Source organism: Ornithodoros turicata, chromosome 3 (genome assembly GCF_037126465.1).
Source record: "Ornithodoros turicata isolate Travis chromosome 3, ASM3712646v1, whole genome shotgun sequence".
Lineage (NCBI taxonomy): Eukaryota > Metazoa > Arthropoda > Arachnida > Ixodida > Argasidae > Ornithodoros > Ornithodoros turicata.
The window spans coordinates 101207772-101230901 of record NC_088203.1 but is presented as its reverse complement, the minus strand read 5'-3'; the positions used below and the strand labels follow the sequence as shown (position 1 = coordinate 101230901).

Here is a 23130-nt window from a genome sequence, read left to right as displayed (position 1 = left end):
ATTCGATAGCACAATGCTTCAGCTACAACATATCAAAAATCTGGAGAATTACTTTTTGACAAACGCGAGAAATGAATTTTTTTCTCGGCCATGGTTTGCCTGGCATTGGGCGCAGAGAAGGCACCCTTCCAGGCACATTCTGGTCTGACGCGTCGTTAAGCAGAGACCCTTTAACAGGTTCGTTTTATATGCTTGATACTACTGTCTTCCTGGGTTTTTCGGTGGTCTGTCTTTTGCTTACACTTGTGACGTGTATACTTCCGCGTCACACTAAAAGAGGAAAAAAGTAAAACCACAAGGTGTCGCGCCCAAAACACGCCCTGTTGAACATTAACGTTCAGCACAGCTATTGTTCTCCTTAGGCCCCTTGCATACCGGGAAAGCTTTCCTCTCAGAAGAAAACGCGATTCTGCCCTCAGAAATTGGTTCGAAGTGGTGAAACTTCCTTGTCCCAGGCAATGCAATGCAGCGGCTGTGTCTTTCGGCAAGGATGGTCCTTTCGCTTAGCGATTGCTGGAACTTCTGCGCAACATCACACGGCAAGGGGCCATGCGACGGAGTAGGAGGAACTGTTAAAAGGCTCGCTGCCAAAGCCAGTCTCCAGCGGCCACAGGAGGGGTAGATCCTAACACCAAGGGACTTGTATATGTGGGCAAAGGACGCGCTGAGCATAAATTGCCTGTGGGTATCAAAGGACGAAGTTGCAGCAGAAAGGACCATCCTTGCCGAAAGACACAGCCGCTGCATTGCATTGCCTGAGACAAGGAAGCTTCACCACTTCGAACCAATTTCTGAGGGCAGAATCGCGTTTTCTTCTGAGAGGAAATCTTTCCCGGTATGCAAGGGGCCTAAGAACAACAATAGCGGTGCTGAGCGTTAATTTTCAACAGGGCATGTTTTGGGCAGGACACCTTGTGGTTTTACTTTTTTCCTCTTTTAGTGTGACGCGGAAGTATACACGTCACAAGTGTAAGCAAAAGACAGACCACCGAAAAACCCAGGAAGACAGTAGTATCAAGCATATAAAACGAACTTGTTAAAGGGTCTCTGCTTAACGACGCGTCAGACCAGAATGTGCCTGAAAGGTTGCCTTCTCTGCGCCCAATGCCAGGCAAACCATGGCCGAGAAAAAAATTCATTTCTCGCGTTTGTCAAAAAGTAATTCTCCAGATTTTTGATATGTTGTAGCTGAAGCATTGTGCTATCGAATGACGTAGGTCAGCGATTTTTAAGTGGTCTGCTACATTACAAAATCTCCTTCTGTAAAATGCAAAGTTTTGATGTGTGTCACCTTCCAACGGTTCTCACAGAACAAGTGTATATCACAGACATGCGAAAATTTTTGTTAGCGTTCCCCATGTGCTAGTAAACAGGGAGCCGTACCTACTTTTTCAACAAGGTAAGCAGGGAACGCGGAATAAAATCACAAAAGTTGCACAAACGGCGACATTTGGGCCCGACTTTAGAGGGCGAGGGAGATACTTATTTTGCATGCCCTGCTTAACTTATGCTGCATAATCCTCGGATGACATAAAACCACATTGGTTCGCATATGAAAGCAAGCACGCGCGAAAAGAGGACGAAAACCTGTGGTATGGTTTTCTCGCCTGGCGCAAACTCTGAGGTACTCTGAGGTGCTCTAAAAACACAAGGAATCAATATTTCGAGTTGGGACATTCGGTACGATTAATCTGACAGTGTCCCCCACACACCCTATTTTTTTTTAAAATATTGGTGATGGTCGATTGACAACCTTGGACCATTCCCCGTGGAATGACCCAGTGACGATATGGTCATAGCAAAGTAAACCTGCAGTCCCAATCTGTTGAAACCCCAGCCATGAACTACTGATGTAGTGAAGATACTGATATAGCAAAGTTACTGGTCCAACCGACTTCACTATAAAGAGGTTCTACTGTACTGTCAGGGTTAAGTAACTGAGCCCGATTTCTCCCCCGATAATCGCGTACTCCAAGTTTTTCCACACAAATTCACATTAATTTAAAGCAGTGGTTCTCAAACTGGGTTCCGCGGAACACAGGGGTTCCGCGAACTGCCTTCCCGGGTTCCGCGAGAAGGCTGCCGCCTCGGCCCCTATCCATTCACAGAACTTGAATTCCCCCGCCCAAGCTCGCTCGGCAGGCCAGAAGCACGCACACCGCGGCTGCGGAGTTCGTTCGCGGCCTCTTTCCGTTGTTTATGGGCGCTTTGACCCGTTGACAGACCCCTTACTAGGCAAAGGAGTAGGCCTGGAACGTGCCAGCGAGAAGCTCCGTGACCTCTTCGTGGAGGCCTGATGTACGTGATATCTGATGTACTGCTCATGTTTAGGAACAGGGGTTCCCTCGTCCTTCTGGCTAGGTCCAAAGGGTTCCCCAGGCCAAAAAAGTTTGAGAACCACTGATTTAAAGCAAGTGTTTATGTACCTGATTTTTACCCCCGAATTTAGAATAAAGTATTTCCCGAAAACTTCAGGCTCTATGTATATCCCATCACACATTACAAAAAAAAAAAAAAGTTTTTTTTGAGGTGCCTTTCATGCTCCAAGCTAAAGGCAAATACAGTCAACCATCAGTTCCCCAAAAAATCTTTGATAAATCGAGGGATTCATAAATAGAAAATTTCGTTAAGTGAGTAGTATCGGGCAAATGGAACAGTATTTCCGAGTTAGGATTATGTTTATAATGCAATATATTGTGTAATTTTGCTTTTGACCATGCCTTCTGCTGTATCAATCTCACAATGAACGGACGTTAGCGCATTCACACTCTGTTTATTATGCAGTGCTAAATTGTTTAATTTTGCTTTGGAGCATGCTTTCCGCTGTGTCAATCTTGGAAAGAAGGAATGTCATCACATTCGCACTCGACTGGCCTCGGATTTCCTCCGGGATTTTAAACATCCGTTTATTAATCTCTGGGTGTCAGCGACCAACTTATTCATCAATTGAGGTCAGGAACACTTGGTCACCCCTTGTGCGACCCGGGAAAACCAGTTTGTTTTCAGGGGTTAAGAACCGAGGGTGCAATACCTGGAAAAAGTTTTGTCCGTTCAGGCATCATTCATAAGACCACGGAATTATCCCTTTGAAGGTTTCCGTTGACCTCGGAACGATCCGTCCATAAATTGAGGGCAAAAACGCTGGGCAACTCCTAGTTGGTTCCCAGAAATTCCATTCATTATTCGAATATCGAGGTTCATAAAACGAAAGAAAAATTCATGTAAAATATTTGGTTCCCCATGCTCGTTTTCATAAAACGAGGGGATTCATAAATCGAGGCTTGACTGTATTTGCTCTTTTGCAACCTAAAATTTAATTACAGTCAACCCGTTTATCCCCGACGTTGCTGCTCCCGCCAAATATGTCCGAATAGTGAAGGATCCTCGTAAATCAAACTAGAGAGGAGATGAGTCATCCGTTGTCAATAAAGCACATGGTTATTTCAGAGTGCATGAGGACAGCGTAATTCACGTAAGACTACTGCAGACATTCAGATGCTGTAACTTACTACAGCCAATGTCGTTAACTTCAAAAACATCTTTCATTTCATTTATTTTTCATTTATTTCATTTTTCATTTCCGCAGAAATGTGGGCCAGGTACAAAAGGCATAAAGCCTGACGAGGTACCTGGACCAGGAAACAATAACAATAACAGAAATAACATGAATCTTTGCTGTGTAGAGGTATGTGTAATCTAACTGACACAGTTATCGTTCAGGAAGTTAGGTTTTTATGAATTTGTAGAGGTAGGAAAACTTGATGGCAACCGTGCATTAGGCCACAACATTGTATATGTGATTATACTCACGATTTCTTGGCTAGGCTCCTCACGAAAACCTCAGATACACCAAATTTCTTGAACATGTCCACCACTTCTTCCTAGACGGAAGCACACATACTCATGAAGGAAATGTTAGCTTTTCTTTGTACCAGAATGGAGCCAAGCCTGCAAATAAGTCTTCAGCTTTGCTATGTTGATGCTGTGTGCACCAGAATCCTATGCCTAAAAAAGCACTGCTTCATAGCACTGTCACTAGAGCCCAGTTTCACCAACGTGGATCAACTTTAAACCAAGTTCAGGCATCCTTTAAACTTTAAGCTAGCTGTCAAATCTTTTTCAATAACACTAGTTAGTGACACAAGGTAAATTTCAGTAACACTAGCTAACGTTAGGGAAAGAATATCTAGTTTCAAGTTAGGGGACGCTTGATTGCGGACGAACTCTTAACCAGTGTTGGTGAAACAGGCCCTTAGGCTTCTAGGAGAGTGACTGATCAACATCAGCCATTCTGTTCACATGTAGCGGAGTCGTTTTGCCCTTCACACAACAGATGGCTTTGAGAGCAGCCTAGGTTTCGAAACAAAATGGTGCAAAAATACTACATGGAAAAATCATGACAAATCTCATCACTCAACTACATGAATCCTATCTGACCAATCCAGGTTCATCAATTTTAAAAACCTGACACAGGGAAGGGAAGAGGTGTTCTGGATTCAGAAAAATCAAGGAACATGAGAATTCAAAGTAAGGCCGGTAAGGTAGCCATGGGATATGCGATGCAAGAAATGGTGCAGAAACTCACTTTGCAGATTCCCGGCTTCAAGTTGTCAACATATAGCTGCCTCGTTTGCACATCACCATTTGCAGTGTCAGAATGAGTACCTAATGTGAGAAAGGAAACGCTAGTGTATGTTACAGGTAAAATGGCGCAGATAGAGGCAAGAAAAAAAGTATGAAGTTTCCTGTCATGAATTTTTCTTTCGCTTATGTGACGTGGCATGCCGCAGCATATTTATCAACGCGATACGATGCACAGACAGTCGCTGTCAGATTTTTCGGACTCTGCAGGGATCGTGAAAAGGTCCAAATAATCGAGCCGTCCGAAAACACGAATTTTGCTGCGAAAGTCAACTTTATTAAGCCTTAGTAGGTCAGAAAAATTTGTCGATGCCTCCTTGACGGGCAGTCCTCCGTAACCTCCTGGCAACGTCGGCTTCTGTTTCCCGAAGCCCTATATCGTCACTATATACGGACAAAAGAACCGCAATCGCCTTCATTAGTTCATACTTTAGCGAATGCGCTGGGAGACGGCAGGTCATCGATATCCCGAACACGTGGAGACGACATGTCAGGACAACTTCGGGCAACAATAGGCGTCACCGTTCCGCAAGTCGGCTTCCCCTAACGCCTGCGTGCCTAAGGTGAAGCTCGCTTTACGGCGCAGTCGTGAGACCAGTGGGTGGACAGCACGATGGGCCGAATGTCAGCAGTTGCACGTAAAAGCACTACGACACGGCTCCTTCACCCAGAGTAACGGAAAATGAACGGTCACAGACTATTGACGAAAGAAGGACGTCACTGAAAAGGTTAGCCAGCTGCATGACACTATAGGACAGCTGTGAGCCAGCTTAGGCACTTGAATCTTTGTATGTATTTGTCCTTACCTATGTGTTCCTGCCTCAGAACATCAATTCCCATCGTGGTCACAGACTATTTTCTTGCCTCAATTTTTATATTTGGTTCAATTCTTTTCCACATGAAGTGTTTCCCGGCGTTCCGAGAGATTTGTATGGCCGAGATTCTGCTTGTCAGGCACAATCTCTATTGGTGCAGCAGTTGCCGGTTTCCATATTTGGAAAGTGGGACATGGTCCCTTTTAACCTGCCTCGCTCCTTATTCCAGGTCCAGTTAGAGCGGGTCATAAGGAAGAAATGAGTAATGCGCAGTTCCTTGACCTTTGCATTGTGGCATCCCTAAAACATGTTGCACTTCAGCCAACATGCCCTATATATGCTTTCTCTGTGGTCAGCTGATGCAGGATAGCACGGGACAGACTGCACCATGACTTTCTTTCCTTAGTCTGCAGCAATATGCAGTCACCATTCAAGTTGTGAAGTAACTGACAATCGAGACTACTATGACATCGCCGTCTGCCACTTCCACAGCATTAGCACCAAATCCATCGCCGTAGTCTTTGGCACAGAGCAGCATGAAGCAGGTTAAAAATGCCGGCAGCACTGCAAAGGTTGCTGTTGGAGCTCCGTTCACAGTGGTCATCCTTAGAGCCTGAAGTTTTAGGGTTTTACTCAATTCTTCCCCAAACTTGCACCCCGCATTGAAGGTTCGCTCTTTAGGGCGAAACCCGATTTTTACCCCGCAAGTTCCCCTCACTGGGATGTCTGCAGGAATGCACTAACTTACTTGTTTGGCAGCAAATGCAGTTACATCACCGTTTGTACCAAACCACTACAGTTAGTTTGAGTAACTGAGCCAGATTTCTCCCGAAATTTAGCGTACTAGAAGTTTTTTCACCCGAATTCGCACAAATTTAGTGCACACGTTTATTTACCCGATTTTTACCCTCCGAATTTAGAAAAAAAATATTTCCCGAAAACTTCAGGCTCTAGTCATCCTTGATGTGGTGACTATGCTGATGAACACACACAAGGATTGTACCCCACCGGTCGATATTTACTGCGATATGTTGCTGCACGTTTACGCTGTGAAGCAGACACATATAGATATCTTTTCTAATCCATTTTAAAATTTCTGAGTGAAGGCTTTTGAAATAAAGTGGATTTATACCATTCACTAAAGGTTCAGACTGATTTGGTGGCTCCTGGAAGTCCGAAAAATCAGTCCGCGACTGTAATGTGCGTGCACAGCTCCCACTAAGCAAAGCGTGTGAAGAACCCCTCGATAACAGCACTGCCAACCGTCTATCAGATGCACATGGTACAGGGCTTTCTGGCCACCACTCAGCTAGTACAACAATCCAATTGGCAGTCCTTTACAGTCTGGCATCTGTGAATGAAGGTTCCCCTATTTCCTAATAAGCTGTTCCTACAGCAAGCAATCGTAGAACGCAGGAGTGAAATGCAAGCAAGCTGGTATAGGGTAGTTGTTAGTAATAGTATTCCCAGAGTGTGGAATATACGCGCAAGAGACAGTGGAATTTAGCGGTCCCATCAGTTTCCTAAGCCGGCGTTCGCACGGGGCAACTTTTCCCAATAACTCCAAGAGAAACTCTAACCAACATCTCATGAACAATTTTGAGTCCGCGTTCACATGCAGAAACTCGGTAGCTCCACCCACAAGCAACGTTACGGTGACCGGAGAATGTGGGTTCCAATCGAACTGGCGGAGTCAGTTCTTTTGCGCGAATAGATCATTAGTACCTTCAAAAACAGCAATTGACATGTTTTCGTGACGTTAGTAAAAAAAAAAGTTTTCTCAGCTGCAGACCTGCAGGATGTGAACCCGTGAATTCACGAACGAAATCCGCCATGCCACCGGGAGTCACATGGTATACACCCCTCGCTCACTGGCCGGTGAACGAGAAACTTCTCAAGTTTTCGGTCGGGGAGCGATTACGAGCCACTCGCGTTGCTGGAGGTTGCCAGTGTCGGTCGACTGCCAGCAACTCCAAAGTTGCTTATAGTTAGAGCCTGAAGTTTTCGGGAAATATTTTTTTCGAAATTCAGGGGGTAAAAATTGGGTAAATAAACGTGTGCACTAAATTCGTGCGAATTCGGGTGGAAAAACTTTCAGCATGCTAAATTCGGGGAGAAATCGGGCTCAGCTACTCGAACTAACTGTAGTCGTTTGGTACAAACGGTGATGTAACTGCATTTGCTTTTTTTTTTTTTTTGATTGGGTGTTAGCGCCGCGAAGCAACTGTGGCTATGAGCGACGTACAGATGTGGACACACGGAGAGAGGATAGCAGGAAGGAGTGGGGGACAGGGGGGTTAGTATGCGTCCTGGGACGACTTCAGGGGGAACTGTGCCGACATTCGTCTGGAAAGTCTTTGGAAAACCCAGGGAAAACCTCAGACAGCACAGCCGGCGGTAGGATTCGAACCCACCACCTCCCAGTCTTCAGCACGACCTTGGTTACCACCAACGAGCGGATGCCTTAGCCCACTCGGCCATGCCGCTGGTAACTGCATTTGCTGCCAAACAATTAAGTTAGTGCCTTCCTACAGACATCCCAGTGAAGGCAGTTTGCCAGGTAAAAATCGGGTTTCATCCTAAATAGGAAACCTTCAATTCAGGGTGCAAATTCGGGGAAGAATCGGGTAAAACCGTAAAACTTCAGGCTCTACTCATAGTTGAAAAAGTTGCCCCGTGTGAAGAATGCTGCCTAAGTAGCAAGGCATGTACAGTGAACCCTCATTAATATGACCTCCGATAATCTGACATACGCGCTTTACGACCATATACTCCCGGGGAACAACGCAGTGAAACCTCCGCAAATCTCCCCCGTTAATACGACAATTCATTCAATTCAATAACATTACAACCAACATTTTCGTGAACGACCGTGGTCGTAATAACGAGGGTTCACTGTAGGCAGAAGGCCTATCATTACCATTCTCGTTGATGGGGTCATCCGGAATGGGTTCGAGAGGTGGGGGGCCATCGTCCGCAGCACGTACTCCACCCTCTGATCTACTGTGCCCGTCCGTGGCTGCGCCGTCGCCCCAAGAGTTTGAAGCCCCAGCCCGGCTGCTCTCCGTGCCACCAGAGGGCGACGTGGTCGCAGGATGGGAATCCCAAGAGTCCCCGCCCCCGAGTGATCCTCCACTGGTTGCACCACTGCCTTTGGTGCCATGTCCAGCCCCTCCAGATGTTGGGCCTGCCAGCCGCACAACCACCTTCTTTCCGTTCACCTTCCGAGCGCCTACAGTTGAAATCACGCTCTCTGGGGACTGGACACCCTTGATTCCCACAAAGCTAAACCTGTGAACAGAGACAAACGTAATCCCGAACGAGACCCGGTCCAGAAACAAGAATCCTCAATCAAACTGAAGTGGACACCAAAGATACAACCGAGTGAAAGGGGGTTAAAGCAGCACTGAAACCATTTTTAACACCCTGTTTGCTTTGTATTAAAACTGCTAATCATGCCTGTAAGATGCACCGTAAGAATTAGTTCACGCCATAGAGTCATCATTATCGCGGAAGCTGTATTTAAGGCACGCTGAGAAAGCGACCGTGCGCAACGACGGTGGAGAGTAGCACCAGCCGCTGATCTGCGTGGGACCTCGTGCTGACGATACAGGGGATACGCTCGCTGATTGGTCTACAGAAATGTTGTCTCTTACTCCACTGTCGTCCTACTCGGCTGTTCGGGGTTCCGAAAAAGCATTGCTCCTGGCTCGGCCATGATTCGGCCACTCCATCAATCCCCAATTCTCAAGGAGAACTTGCAAAACCGGTTTACGGCAGCAAGGGGACAGGGTGCTGACCCCCACTGATCACCAAACCCAAACCTGACCACTGACCGAACCAGAATGAGTTGCCCCTGTAACGTCATCGGTGACATGGCATCATACCTTCTCCTCCTCGTGCACGGATAAACGCACTGCGTTCTCACTTTAGCGGGCACGGAGGCGAAGGCTCTTGAAAATGCCAACGTAATTTGTTTTCAGTGAAATGGTGCAGTCTTGTTTTCCAATTTTCACGCGTTTTACCGGCCACCGGGAGAATTCCGATCGCTATATGCGAGCAAGCGCTTTCGCAGCGATCGTTATATCGATGTATTGTTTACATGTAGTTCAACGGGAGAGCTGACGGGAACCAACAATTCGATTGCAATATCGGAATTATCGTTCTATCGAAGATCGTAATAAACGGGTTCGACAGTATTAGTTAAGACGACACACAAACTTTCAACAGGCACCTTAATCTGAATTTTTTATAGCCTTCTGTACTCCTTTAAAACTTGGACAAATTGCTAACACTGATTTAAAATCGATAAAACCCTCAGAGCAAGGACATAGACAAAGGGAGAATGTTCGTACTTTGTCTATGTCCCCGCACTGACGGCTTAACTGACTTCTGATACCAGTTACACACGTATGCAACTCTTTGTGCTTAGTTACTCACGCTCTGCCAACCTTCGCCTTCATCTGCACGTAGCTCACGTTGAAATCGGCAAAAAGTTGACGAACGTCCTCCTGGGTAGAAAACGAGGCACGGTGCTTTAGGAGGTGCAAAAAGTTTGTTGTTTAAACTTGCTTGTAATATCCAACCAGTCTTTGTCTGTGCCCCCTTGCCCACCTCGTCTAATGCATCCGCACCCTTGAGGTGCACACTCAACTAAATCAATAAATACCAGAGTTGTACGTAACGCATTACTAGTAATTGCGTTACAAGTAATCAATTACTTTTTTCAGTAATTTTTAACGCAACCAATTAATTTTGTGAGCAAGTAATTTTCCAAGTAATCTGATTACAATTCTCGGTAATCAATTACTGAGTTAATTACTCTCAATTACTTTTTTAACCTTCTTTCAACAATGGCAACCCTTTTCAGCAAACAAATCTGTAACGTGTGTATGTGTTTTGTATGTTGCTTTCTAATGTATTCGTGAATTTCACTTACCATATATGTTGGTGTGTCATTTTAGAATTCGCAACAAGAGCTGCATAGTTGCATTCACTGCAGGCTTGTTGGCTTTAGCTATGGCCCACAATTTAAAAGTAACGGAAAAGGTAACGCGTTACGTTTTTAATCGGTAACGTATTACATTTTTGATGAAGTAATTTGTAACGGTAAAGAATTACTTTTCGCGCAGTAGTAACAGTAATTGTAATCAATTACTTTTTATGAGTAACGTGTACAACTCTGATAAATACCCACCTCAGTGACATCATCAGGGAGGTTGCCTACATAGAACTCAACAGCAGAGGATGAATCCGACGAGGCTGACGTTTCCTCTGACACTGCAAAAAAAAAAAAAAAAAAAGAGCATGAATCTCTTCACAGTGTAACACTGAGTCTCGTTACAGCATTTCGATTACGTCGAGTAAAAGACTAACTCCACCATAGGTTTGGAGGACCAACGCAACTATTTCACAGCAGCAAGTTTAGCCGCCACCTCAATGGTTTCCCATTCACATTTCTATGTGAACTGTAAGGAGCACCGAAGTAGCACATTCAATGAGTGTTGGTGAAAAGCCAACACTCTTCAAACAGAACTTCACCGTATAGTACGCGGCTAGCCAACCATCATCCTGAACGACAGCGCTCTCTCTGCCGTTTTGTTGAAAATGGGAAGTGTACACCTTTTTGTGACACTTGTGTAGTTATGTTAATTGTCACGAAAAGGCGCACGCACCACACTTTCCACAAAGAGTGGAGCGTAAAGTAAGGGGGGCACTGAAGAGCGATAAAGGTATCGCATCGTACAGAGATTCACCTTCGGTACGCTATGTTATACTCCTGTCCTAAGAGCAATGCAAAGGAGGCATCGTTGACCCGAAATCAGAAGTAGAGGGTTCATGTGCCACTACTTGTTAGTTTTCAATAACTGCCATTCCAAATATGCAACTGTGTGCTGCGACTCATTGGCCTCTGCTATTAATCGTTACATCCAACAGTTTGCGACAACGGAAAAAATACACGGAAAACATACTTACTCAGAGACTCATTCATGTGGTTTTCAGATGGAGCATTGCTTGATCGCTCTTTGCAGAAGGAGAGAGAGATTTTGCTACCACGAAGCTGCGCGTTCTTTAATCGTTCCAGTGCAGCCACCGCCCCACTTTTTTCGTTCATCGTAACAAACGCGAAGCTGCAGAAGGAACAAATCAGCTTCTTACTCGTCGTATGTCAGTGACAAGCACGCAGTAAGTCATGCTTACTTTCTTTTCCCTGACTTGTTACCCTTCTTCAGCACAACCTTTTCGATACCAAACGTTTCAAACAGGCTGACCAAGTCTTGCTGAGCATGCAAAGGGGGAGAATAAAAAAAAAGTTTGTTTACAACCCTGAGGACAACAAAGACTGTGTGTAACAGATTAGGAGTTGAGCGACAGCTTCCTCTGAACAGTGCAGAAAACTGATAAACTGATATTTGTGCAAGCTCGAGCTTGAGTGTGGGCACAGGCACAGGCACAGACAGAGACACACACACACAGCAGACTCAAGTTGAGCTTGTCACGTTGAGCAGTACAGTAAAACTCCATTAAAGCTTACCTGGCAGCTAAGCAAAAGATGAACGTACAAAGCGGCGCTACAGCATAACCGAAAATCGCACATACGCACCCACCTGCCAGCCGATGGATGAGAAGCACTACTCGAGAGGCAACTTACAAAAGCTGCACAGTCCTAGCCCTTTATTTCATACTGACGGCAGAAACCGGTTATTTTCGCTTGCCGACAAGCTGGCATCACGTGCTTTCACCACATGCTTTCCTGTGACTTCCTCCTTTTCCCAGTTTATGAAGGCTATGCCCTCATCGGCTGCTCTTTGCGGGGAGGAAGAAATTCAAGGCAGACCTTGCGTTCCTGCTGAACCTCAACCTACCTTGCCCTTCTCCCGTGACCTCGCATTTTCAAAGGCGAAATGATCGGCTGTACTGAAGGGATATGTGATAAGGTGATAACCAGCCTTGTGCTTGACCCCATGGTTAACAGTCTCAACCCGTGCGCAACCGAAATGGTAGCAGATATGACAGGACGCAAAGACAGTAGGTTAACCAACAAGTACGCAAAAAAGCACTGTCGCATAAAGCAGTTATTGAATACATTAGGTTTAATGGCACCCCCATATGTGACTCAGCCTGAGTACTTTTAAAGCGGAACTACGGCTTACATTGACGTACGTTTTAACTAGGCTTTACAGAGTGCCGCTTCCAGTACCTTCTCTCATTTTGCTGTTATCCACGTGATACATCTTTCCTCGTTTTGCGTTCCAATCTTCATATCTTCAAGTTCATATTAGACTTTCCTTTTACATTAATGTTGTATTCCGAAACTGTATACACAAACTTGCTGAAACGAGACTTGCCACTCTTCTTACACAGCTACACAGCTACCTGGGTGGGGAATACAAAAGGGACAGTGCAAGGCAAAATACTTACCTCAGGAAACCTGTCAGAACAATAGAAAAAGCAAAAGCGACCTTCAAGCAAGTCCCTTTTCCATGTGACAGTTATTTAGCCCCCATCACGCTAAATAACATCACCTTTACATTGCACTGTCAAAAAATTGAAAATTAACTATCCGCTGAAGGTAGATCGAAGCAGCAGCACCGCTTTGGGAGCCACCAATAGTTTGTACAGACTCTGTTCTATTTAACGAGTTGAGGTTAACTTCGTTACAAACTTTGAGGCATTTGAGGCCTTTGAGGCTTTTGAGTTGTCCCTAGTTGTGGTCTGCCTCGGCCAATTCTCGTTGTTTACCTGTCCTGTGTTGTCCCTCTATTGGGAAGAACAGACTCTGTTCTAAATATCAGTAGCTACGAAACCTGAGGATTTTGCTTGAGTGAGCACCATCATGGAAGTAGAAGCACACACAAGACCTGCATGACCGCAACATCATGTCTAGATACAGACTGAAGGGTCTATCCTTAGAGCCTGAAGTTTTCGGGTAATATTTTTTTTCTAAATTCGGGGGAGTAAAAATCGGGTAAATAAACATGTGCACTAAATTCATGCAGATTCGGGCGAAAAAACTTCCAGCACGCTAAATTCAGGGAGAAATCGGGCTCAGTTACTCAAACTGACTGTACAGGTTTGGTACAAATGGTGATGTAACTGAATTTTTTGCCAAACAAGTAAGTTAGTGCATTCCTACAGACGTCCCAGTGAGGGCAATTTGCCGGGTAAAAATCTGGTTTCACCCTGAAGAGGCAACCTTCCATTCAGGGGGTGCAAATTCGGGGAACAATCGGGTAAAACCCTAAACTTCAGGCTCTATCTATCCTCAAGGTCCATCTCGAGAAGGCAGCAAAGACACAGGACATGAGAAAACACAGGACCAGTCACACTTTCAAACATTTGCTACATGAAACAGTCGCTGGCTGTCATCTTCCTGATGGATCTATATCAATCAGCCCAACTGTACCTTTACCCTTAACGTGTCTCCTTTAGAAATCACTGTAACGCCACGTTAATTTATAATAGTGAAGATAATGGGGGTAACTTTGCCAGTCATCCTGGCGGTTACTGTGGTACAGGGAGCATTACAATGAAGGCCAGTGAGGGATGCTCACGTTTTCTGTGGGCGGATAGTTCTCTTGGACTACCTCAATGCCAGAGCAAGAGGGATTGCACCCCCCCTCCATCTCCTCTCCCTTTTCCCTCTCTCTTGCTGCACCCGGCAGCCAACCCAGAGCAGGCTAACCACTCCTTCACCCGAACATCATTCCCCCCTTCCCCTCCCCTTATAGCAGTGAAGAGGGAGACTGAGTGCCAAATTATATTCGAGAAAGAGGGTTCGAAAAATTATTATAGTCCATGTTGCCTTATCATTCGAGATAATACCGACTGGTTTCTCACTGTAGATGTTGACATTATAGCATAACTACATATTGTGCATGCATAATTAGTGCTACATACAGGGAGTTTCACCCAATGTAATGTGAAAGAAAAAAAAAATCATTGAAATAATCTACTTGTCTGAACACTACGGGTTAAACGCTATTTGTCTCGGGGAAGAAATTTTGCCACGACTTCGGAGCACTTTTATCAAATTCACGAGAAATTGAATTTTCCCACTTGAATTCCTAAATTTGACAAACCAACCTCAGCGTTTTTGTTGTTGTTTTTTTTACGGAAAAAGGAAGCGCATGCTGGATTTACCACATTTTGTTGCAAAATACATTCATTACTACAACGGCAATAGCCAGAAAAAAATTGTGAAATGCGCAAATTGCGGGCCGCGCTCAGATATCTGAAAGAAGCGATGTGAGGAGGCCATGTACCTACCCTTTCATTTTTCCATTTCCAAGTTTTTACTGATAACAGCCGCATGGTTGCAACGTTATCTGAAAAAAGAGCGAGAAGGAAACAGGAAGGAGGCGGGTGATTGTTTTCCTTTGTCCACATCTCGCATTAATTTGATGGAGAACTGAGCTCCGCCACGAAATTGTCCGCCTCGAAACGAAGTTTCTCTCTCACTCTTTTTTCCCCCCAGCTATTACCAAAGCAGTAGGGAATGTATTTTACGATGCAACGGGGTAAATCTGACGTGCGCTTTTGGTTTCCATAAAAATGAAAACGTGAGGTTGACTTTGCAAATCGTGGACATCAATTGAGAAAATTCAATTTCTTGAGAATTAAATTCGATAGAAGTGCTCAGAAGTCACGGTGAAATCTCTCCCGAGATAAACGGCATTCACCACATAGTCTTCAGACAAGTCGATTGTTTAATACGACCTTTTTTGTTTTCACGTTAGGCGAAACACCATGCATGGAATACTACATTCATTTTCTGTATATTTTGCACATACTCGCAACAGTGTTTTCAGCATTTTTACAGGACACAGCAGATGTGACTGCCCACACCTGGTGAAAAATACTGCTCCTACACACTCTTGGAATACTTTACAGGCACCTTGTTTGGCTCTTGGAGGATGAAAATATGCTATGGTATGTCCATCTGACGGAAAGAACTACTGAGACAAACAAGGTAAACATGTTCTGTTTAGCTGTGGAGAAGCAAACTGTCGACTTAGCAAAGCAATTAAGAGCACGGACGTACCTCTTCGACGTTGCTTGGAAGATTGCCAACAAAAAGTTCCCGCTCTTTGCCGCTTCCTCCACCACTTCTGTCCCCTGAAAACGACAACACAACCCCCATATTCATTGTAAAGCAGACGTCACAAACGGTTACTTTGGTAGCCTGAAATTACGGCGCTTTAAATGCTCTGTTGTGAGCAGAGTGTCGAACCGAACCAGAACCGAAAACAGGAATTAGCCGTTATTTTTAGCTGAAACTGAACCGAAATTACTATCGCCATCTTGGAGCTGAACTGCAACCGAACTGATTCAAAAACTTCGGTTACCAGTTCGGGTTGGTGTGTGCCGCCCGTTATCTATCCCATCGTCTGGTGGCGCCATCTATTTTATGTGACATAATACTCGAGACCTGGCGGTCCATTCAGTACCGCAGGACATACAAGGCCAAGGGTGAAGGAAGTTGTGCTCTCGCCGCCGCTTATAGAAGAAAGATGTTTTGTCATTCCTACCATCGAAAGTTTGCAGCAGCAGTGCATTGTAACAACATCATGTGGAACATTAAAAACGTAGCTGGTACAGGCAGTGGCGGCTGCAGCGTGGCATACTTCTATAGTTTCGATTTTAGAGGTGTACACACTGGCCCCGAAGTTGTGCCAGTCTGTTGGAACGCAGACGTAAAGAAGGCGAAAGGAAGCGCACGGAGGTGAATGCAAGTTTCGGTGAGTGAAGTCCCTCCAACTATAGATACATTAGTACATCAACCTAGTGACGCCCAAGAAGGCAAGCCTTGAGACTTCGATGGGGCGTCGGAAGTTCATTTCAGCAATAGTGGTTAGTTCATTTGCCATGTGAAGATGCTACATAAAAAATAATATGTTCCACTTCCAGATGACGTGTTAACAGTTACAATCTAGGCACATCATTCTATTTTTTTGTTCTTGGCAATTTAAATCATATCCTGGGAGAGGGGGATTCAAGCGGTTTCCCGGCCTACATTGACGGCACATTGCTCGGGGAAGGGGTGAAAGGGGGTCCTGTTGGTCGAAAAACAGAAATAAATGCACAAACAATGTAACTAAGAGATCTTGTATCATTTTTAGTAGCTATCCATAATCTTGTAGCATATTAGAGGCTCGAACTGGTTCCGAATCTGTTTGCAGCCCCTGGTTAATCGAACCGATATATGTTAACTCCGGAGCTGAACCGGAACCGGAGCATGATGACCAAACCCGAACCCGAACCAAACCGAAACACGTTTCGGTTCGACCCTCTTGTTGTGAGTGAGTAAAAAAGCTTACGAAAAATTGTCTTCAAAGTGCGTATTCATTACATATGCTTATGTCCTCATAATCACTGAACAATGAGCAAGATGCACGTGACAACTCGTTTGAAACCGGTCACGAGGTGTTGGGACACTCCGATGTTAGATTAAGTCAAATTAAATTAAATTAAGCTTATAATGGTACTGATTACACAGCACCCGATTGCAGCGTACCTCCTTCCGGCATCGATTCACCCCAGCCTCCTTCGCTTGCTGATGCTACTGATGGCGACCGCGTTTCTGTACGGACAGCAGCAGGTCGAACTACAACGCTCGATCCGTTTATAGAAGCCCCGTTGACTTCTTGTTCCGCCTGGCTGGCTGCTTCGAGACTGTCCAGCACTACAAAGGCGTACCTGAAATTAAGTGAGCAAACCTAAAATGTAGGTAACAGAGCAAACAAAAATGTAATCAATTTGCCTCTTGCGCTACCATAAAGTTAACCATCTCGTAAGAAAAAAAACTCGTGCACACACCCGCAGTCTTTCTTCACAGTGACGTAATGCAAGCTGATGACTTAATATTATTTACTCGCATACTCGTATTGACGATTAACTTGGAAATTCAAGGTTACTTTGCTGTTACGAGCAGAGGCCAGCACTTGCGATGCCTACTCACTCTTGCTGACTTATCTTCAGCTCAGCTCCTGGTTTTTGCTCACTCACTCCACCTCCCAGAGGGGGATCCACTTAGTGGTACTCATCAAAACTGATCTGCATAGTTTCAGCAATAATTCGGAGCCTTTCGTTACCGCTCACGGCAGCTCTGTTTGTTCACTCATGCTCATATCTCCATTTGCTCACCCATGTTCACTCACTCTGTGCTCGGCTCATTTGCCACATTGGGCATGGGTGAGTTTTGCCGAGATACGGTTCCCAGTTGAAAGTCACAAGCTGGGACCAGTTAGGTATCGTGCTGGTTCTGAATGGTTCTTGTGGGTTTCAAATGGTTCCAGCTTAACATGGGAGACCAACTGAGGTGGTCTAAGCAGGAAATGTGACCAGCTGAGATAGTTCCAGCAGCAGAACTGGAGTCCATGTGCACTTTATTTAAGCTGGATAATATCCAGTTGCAAGGGTTCCAGCAGAACAGGATTCCATGTACATACAATTCGTTTAAGCTGAATAATATCCAGTTGAAAGGGTTCCAGCTGGATTCATGAAAGCTGGTTTCAGGTGGGTCCATCTGAGCTGGTCTAGGTTCGGATTTGTGCGATAAGCCAGCTTAGATGCAACCACTTGAGTTTCCAAACGGTTTCAGCTTGTGATTGTCGATTGGGTTACAGGTGCAGTTGCAGATCAATGAGGACAACACAGGAGTTCGCAAAAGCCCTCACTGCATCCAGCCAACAATCAAGCATCCACTAATATCATTCCCCTGGAGCGTCATAGATTTCGATACTGAAAAGTAGGCAGTTCGGTATCGCGGTAACATGTTTAAAACATTGCGGTTTCGCTTGGAAAATAAATCGTACCTGCAACGACTAAAATAGGGTAACAGGTTTTATGAGCAAACGAAAGAAAAATGTCGACTGCGACCTTCTATGCTCAACGCAAACGCAGTTACGTCTTGCGTTCCTCTGCAAAAACAGTGGCCCCAGTTCTCACAATTTTCAAAATGTTCTTCCCCCTCAATTTTACATGCAAACATTGCAAAGCACATAGGCCTAATACATGCGGTCATTGGCTTTCGGTTATGTCAAACGGTCAAGCTTTGCAAGCGTTCAGGCAATAAATTCGCGGAAAACCAAAACGCAAAGCTGGGCGTAAGTTAACAGAACCTACCCAAACGGCGTTGTGAATGGACGCAGGTACACTTTCTCAACAGTGAAGTTCTCAAATGCTTGCAGAATGTCATCCTAGAAAGGAAACCAGACGCACATCAAAGTCCACGTGCACCTCTGCGTAACATTTTTAACTGACGCGGGCGCGGGATTGCAAGAGGAGAAGGAAAAGAGGGAGGGAAGCAAAACATGCGTTGGAAGCACGGAGTGGCTGGATTGATGGACACTGCGGAGCGCTACGGAGATATCTAGTATCAAGACGATGACATTCCTTGAGATTGAGGGAGTACACAGGGACGAAGGAGAAGACTCACAACCAGCAAAGAACAGTTTATTTCACAGAGGTATAACAAATATATATATATATATATATACACAAAGGGGGAGAGAATATGCGTGCCCAATGAGCAGAAGCAGATATACATGCGCTATAAAATTTACCTCGCGAGTGCCTTGAGGAATTCTTCCCACGTACACCTTCCGTTTGTTGATACTGGTAATGTCTTCTTTCTGCCACCCTGCGGTAAGATATGCCGTTGATCTTGAAATACAAATGAACACACCTCGTTTGCAAAGGTCAGGACCGAGTATGGACTCACCACCGACGTTGCCGTCATCTTTATTTCGGTTATGTCCTGGCATTATGATCTATAACATGCAAGTTTTTATTAGAATAGCAGACAGCATGCGGCATGGATGCACATGCGACGACAAAGGATTGACAGCGCTGTCTACGTACACAACTATAAACAGTTAATTCTTCGTTGTCAACATAAGTATCTAAGAGATATAGGATACTCGTACCTAAACCATGTATAAATAAGTTTTTCCTGTAGTCTTTATTAAACTATTGTAGGTGCACATAGTATGTGAACGGCCTAAACAACGTGACCCTGAGTTGTCTGAATTCGGACATTGTATGTGTGTTGTTCTGCGCCCCCAGTCTTGTGTTTTTTGCGCTCTTATTCGCAAGTATGTACCAACATGCCCGTGATTAGGTTTTATCAACAGAAGTATGAGATATAATTAGTTACATAGCTTTTGTACTACACAGATCGCGAGGACTGATGCTAATTGCGGGGCTTATATATATTACGTACATACTTAGTCATCTTGACGTTTTCACATTATTTGCATTAAATACGCATATGTCTGGAGCGCGCCCTTTTCCCGAAGTGTAGTAAAAATAACATAGCAACTATGATACTTGTCTTTCAGCTGTATTCCCGATGAAACAACACGTGTTGGGATTTTGGAATTCACATCAAGGTCTTCAACAAACACCACAGAAATGCGTTTATGAACTTACCAGAAAAGGAGACTGGACTTCGTAGTGTGCTCGGTGTACGGGGGGTAATAATGATTATGATGTCAAAGCAAAGTCACCAAAAACATGTGTACAGACACTGGAACAAGCCACAGTGGTACAAACTGTTTCGGCTGCAACCACGGGCGCCATGGCTGCAAACAAGCGCCGAACAAAACACTTGGATTGGATAGGCTTGACTGTAGGCTTGTATTGATAATCCGCCCAATGTGGTTGAACTCCCATATCGTTCTGCGCCGGATGCGGTTACAATGTTATTATTCGGACGTATTCCTGCATGCCTTCACGAAATTGCGTCGAACGGGCAAAGGAACTGTATTCGTCAAAAACGAGGCAATATGGCTTCCTGAAAGGCAGGGCGGTAATATTCAAAGAGAGTCCTCTGGGACGCGCTCAGTGTGCTCTGTCCCTCGAACTCCGGCGCGTCTAGTAGACGGTTGGACGGTCTTTCAGAGCCACGAGCGCGATACGCTCCCAGGCGAAGTTTCCAAGGCCGCTCATTGGTTTTCCGGCAGGAGCGCAGTCCCTGACGCTGCGCTTGTGCTTTCTGACTCCAACGATCAGAAATCGTTCCATTATTAAACAGCTGGATGCTGGACGGAAAGCTCTGAAATCACAAGCACGAACGGACGTCTAATCCTGGGCAAATACGGCGCCGTGATCTGCTATCTACTGCATGCTTCGCTCATCGACAACGCACGCGAAACGGTTTTCTTATGTTTTTGGCGTCCGCTCTAGTTCGAGAAGACGTCACTGCGTGGTGCACCCTGAAGGCGGGACGTCCATGTATGCCCCGATAGACGCAGACGCTGTGGCCTTTTACGGGAGCGATTGGACCTTACGACATAGATTTTGGCCATCGTGCACAAGTGAAAGCAGGCGTGACAGCGAGGCTGGGTGATGCATCGAAAAGGTCGCGTACCCCACATGCAAGCGCATTTATGAGAAACTTCTGGATTTGCTGCCAGGGTTTTCCTGGTAACGCAGAATAGCGCGGACGGTCTGACCTCTTTTTCTTTTTTTCAAAAATTTGCGGGCCGCTTCGGGGCCCACAGTTTGGGAACGTAACGCATTGCATTTCGGTAATGGTAATGCATTCCATTTTGACCGAGTTATTCATTACTTGGAATGAATATTGTGGCACTGTCTAAAGCCAGCAGTTAGAAACCGTAACAGGTCGATCCACTGTTTTTTTTTCAACCGGAGCAGCACCAAGCGTGAGGTATTCTGCGCTAGGGGCCTATCACGACGTTCCGGAGCGCCTCCGAACCATGTCCTTCAGCGCCACATATGGCCGAAAGCGCGCAACTCGGTCGCGTCCCATTACCCGCGCAAACCGATCAGTTTCGGAATCATGTTGCGTCTGTACTGCGGGTTTCTGGAAATAAAATCCCTGAGTGAATTCTTTAGGGACTCGAACTTACGGAAAGGAGAGGCGCTGATACAACTCTCCTAGGGTAGCGCGTGCTTAGCAACAGCCTGTGTAACCCTGTGTAGCAGACGAACGAAGGTGGTAAGGATGATAGTGTCATTCCCTCTCCCCAATAATGCTGTGTGACGCTTGCAGCGGCAACCAACGTAACTACATGACCCGGCTCTCACATTGGCGAATGCCAGTCGTCCAGGTCTCTATAGTCAGTGACAACATAAGTCATACACTTGACCCCTCTCCCACACAAGAATCGCTCCGCGCGCGCGAATGTAGTGCGGCGCGCCCTAGTGGGGACTGGGGGGAGAGGGAGCAGGCACTACATCGCGAAGCGGGGGCGTCGTGCAAAGGCTGGTATCCAATCGCCGGAGCCTTCCACGGATGCCATTTTATCATAGAGTTTAGCAGTAGCTTGCCTGCATTGAAGCTGAGTTGTCTGTCGATAAGTTCTGATCAGACGGCTAGGTATGGAACATATTCTCAATATTTGCATAATGAACTTCAAAAAAATTGAACTGGTAAAACCGTCCTTCCGAAAGCCCCCCCCCCCTCCCCCCACCTCAACTAGAACTTACTGAATTCAAATACTCCGATGAGCAACTAACCCGCCCGAAGAAATCAACAAGCATGACCTCTAAACTGTGAAACCCAAAATGAAATTGCGGAACCTCTACACGAGAAACGTTATCATGACGTTGGTGGACAGACTGACACCGAAACAGATCGGAAGGGGAGAGCTGGGTCCCACGAATGGGCATTTGTTCGCTGCCTCCTATTGAAAGAAAACTGGGACCGAAGGTCGCTCCCTTTCAGAGACCATCGTAATCCCCTCACGACCGTGGCTTTCGGGCGCGACCTTGTTCGCCACTAGCTTTGAACGTAGTTCAACTGTACCAAATTCGTGGCGCTGTCGAACACTATGACGTCATTTGTTTACAAACAGGTAGAGGTCTATTGTGTCGTATCAGGGTAGCGTCTTTCGTGTTTGTGCTTTTTTACTATCTAACGTCTAGATACAGTAAGCGACTGAAATATTTCCTCCGGGCAAAGAGCTGCCACTTCATACCCGCCTTGGCAAACGGAAAGCGCACCTGTCAGACAGGACGTAATACAGCCTAAATCCCGGTGAGGTGGAGGGCAGTGCAAGGCGCCGAGTTTGAGGGGTAGACCGCGCCTGCACGAAAGCTCCGATTTTCGTGGTCGTCATGACAACGGTGCCGCTTTCGGGTCCGAAATGGGGAGTGACGCACTGCATCTTGCGGGGGAGCAATGAGTAATTCAACGTCTTTGCATTTCGCCTGGGTAAAGCACAATCACATTAATTGCTCACGGGGCTGAAAATTCAAGCATTCTCTAAAGCCAACAGTTACGAATTGTGCCTGGTACAGATAAGGAAAATCCCCAAGCTGGTTTTTCCCAGTGGTTTGTGTTCGTTCTTTGGTGGCTGTGTCGGCTTTGGTGGCTTTGGTGGTTTCCCAGTCACCTTTTTCAGCAACTAGGTCACCAAGACGGAGGACAAAGCCCAAATGGAGTCTTTGAAGTTTGAACACCGACTCTTTGTACGTTGCAATATATCTTATCTATGGTTGCTCATTTAGACTATGCACACTTTTCTCATCTATCGATGAAATCATTCATCAATCAATCAATCATTCGATTGTGCAGGAACTCTAATTACTATCAACGATCCACTAAACACTAACCACACCCCTTTACCGTACACGATTCAAACACCACATTAAGTGTGTGTTAGGGACTTCTGGGGAAAATTAATGTCAAAGTAATGTAATT

At 45.5% G+C, this 23130-nt stretch overlaps 1 protein-coding gene across 2 annotated transcripts in view; it reads right to left on the bottom strand.

Moving 5' to 3' along the window:
• Positions 1 to 20077, bottom strand: part of LOC135389009 (CUGBP Elav-like family member 1-A) — a 35101-nt gene extending 15024 nt beyond the window's left edge. Inside the window, exons 1-13 of one of the 2 annotated variants that reach the window (XM_064618912.1) lie at positions 19893 to 20077; positions 19183 to 19231; positions 19025 to 19101; positions 18585 to 18658; positions 16975 to 17156; positions 15502 to 15575; positions 11658 to 11737; positions 11433 to 11587; positions 10654 to 10736; positions 9897 to 9967; positions 8377 to 8747; positions 4586 to 4665; positions 3811 to 3881 (exon numbers count right to left, since the gene is read on the bottom strand). In XM_064618912.1, coding sequence (XP_064474982.1) covers positions 3811 to 3881; positions 4586 to 4665; positions 8377 to 8747; positions 9897 to 9967; positions 10654 to 10736; positions 11433 to 11587; positions 11658 to 11737; positions 15502 to 15575; positions 16975 to 17156; positions 18585 to 18658; positions 19025 to 19101; positions 19183 to 19225 — 1361 coding nt within the window. In that variant the 5' untranslated portion in view covers positions 19226 to 19231; positions 19893 to 20077. The remainder of the gene's footprint in view (positions 1 to 3810; positions 3882 to 4585; positions 4666 to 8376; positions 8748 to 9896; positions 9968 to 10653; positions 10737 to 11432; positions 11588 to 11657; positions 11738 to 15501; positions 15576 to 16974; positions 17157 to 18584; positions 18659 to 19024; positions 19102 to 19182; positions 19232 to 19892) is intronic. The other variant, XM_064618913.1, reaches the window with a different exon arrangement.
• Between the last annotated feature and the right edge of the window lie 3053 nt (positions 20078 to 23130).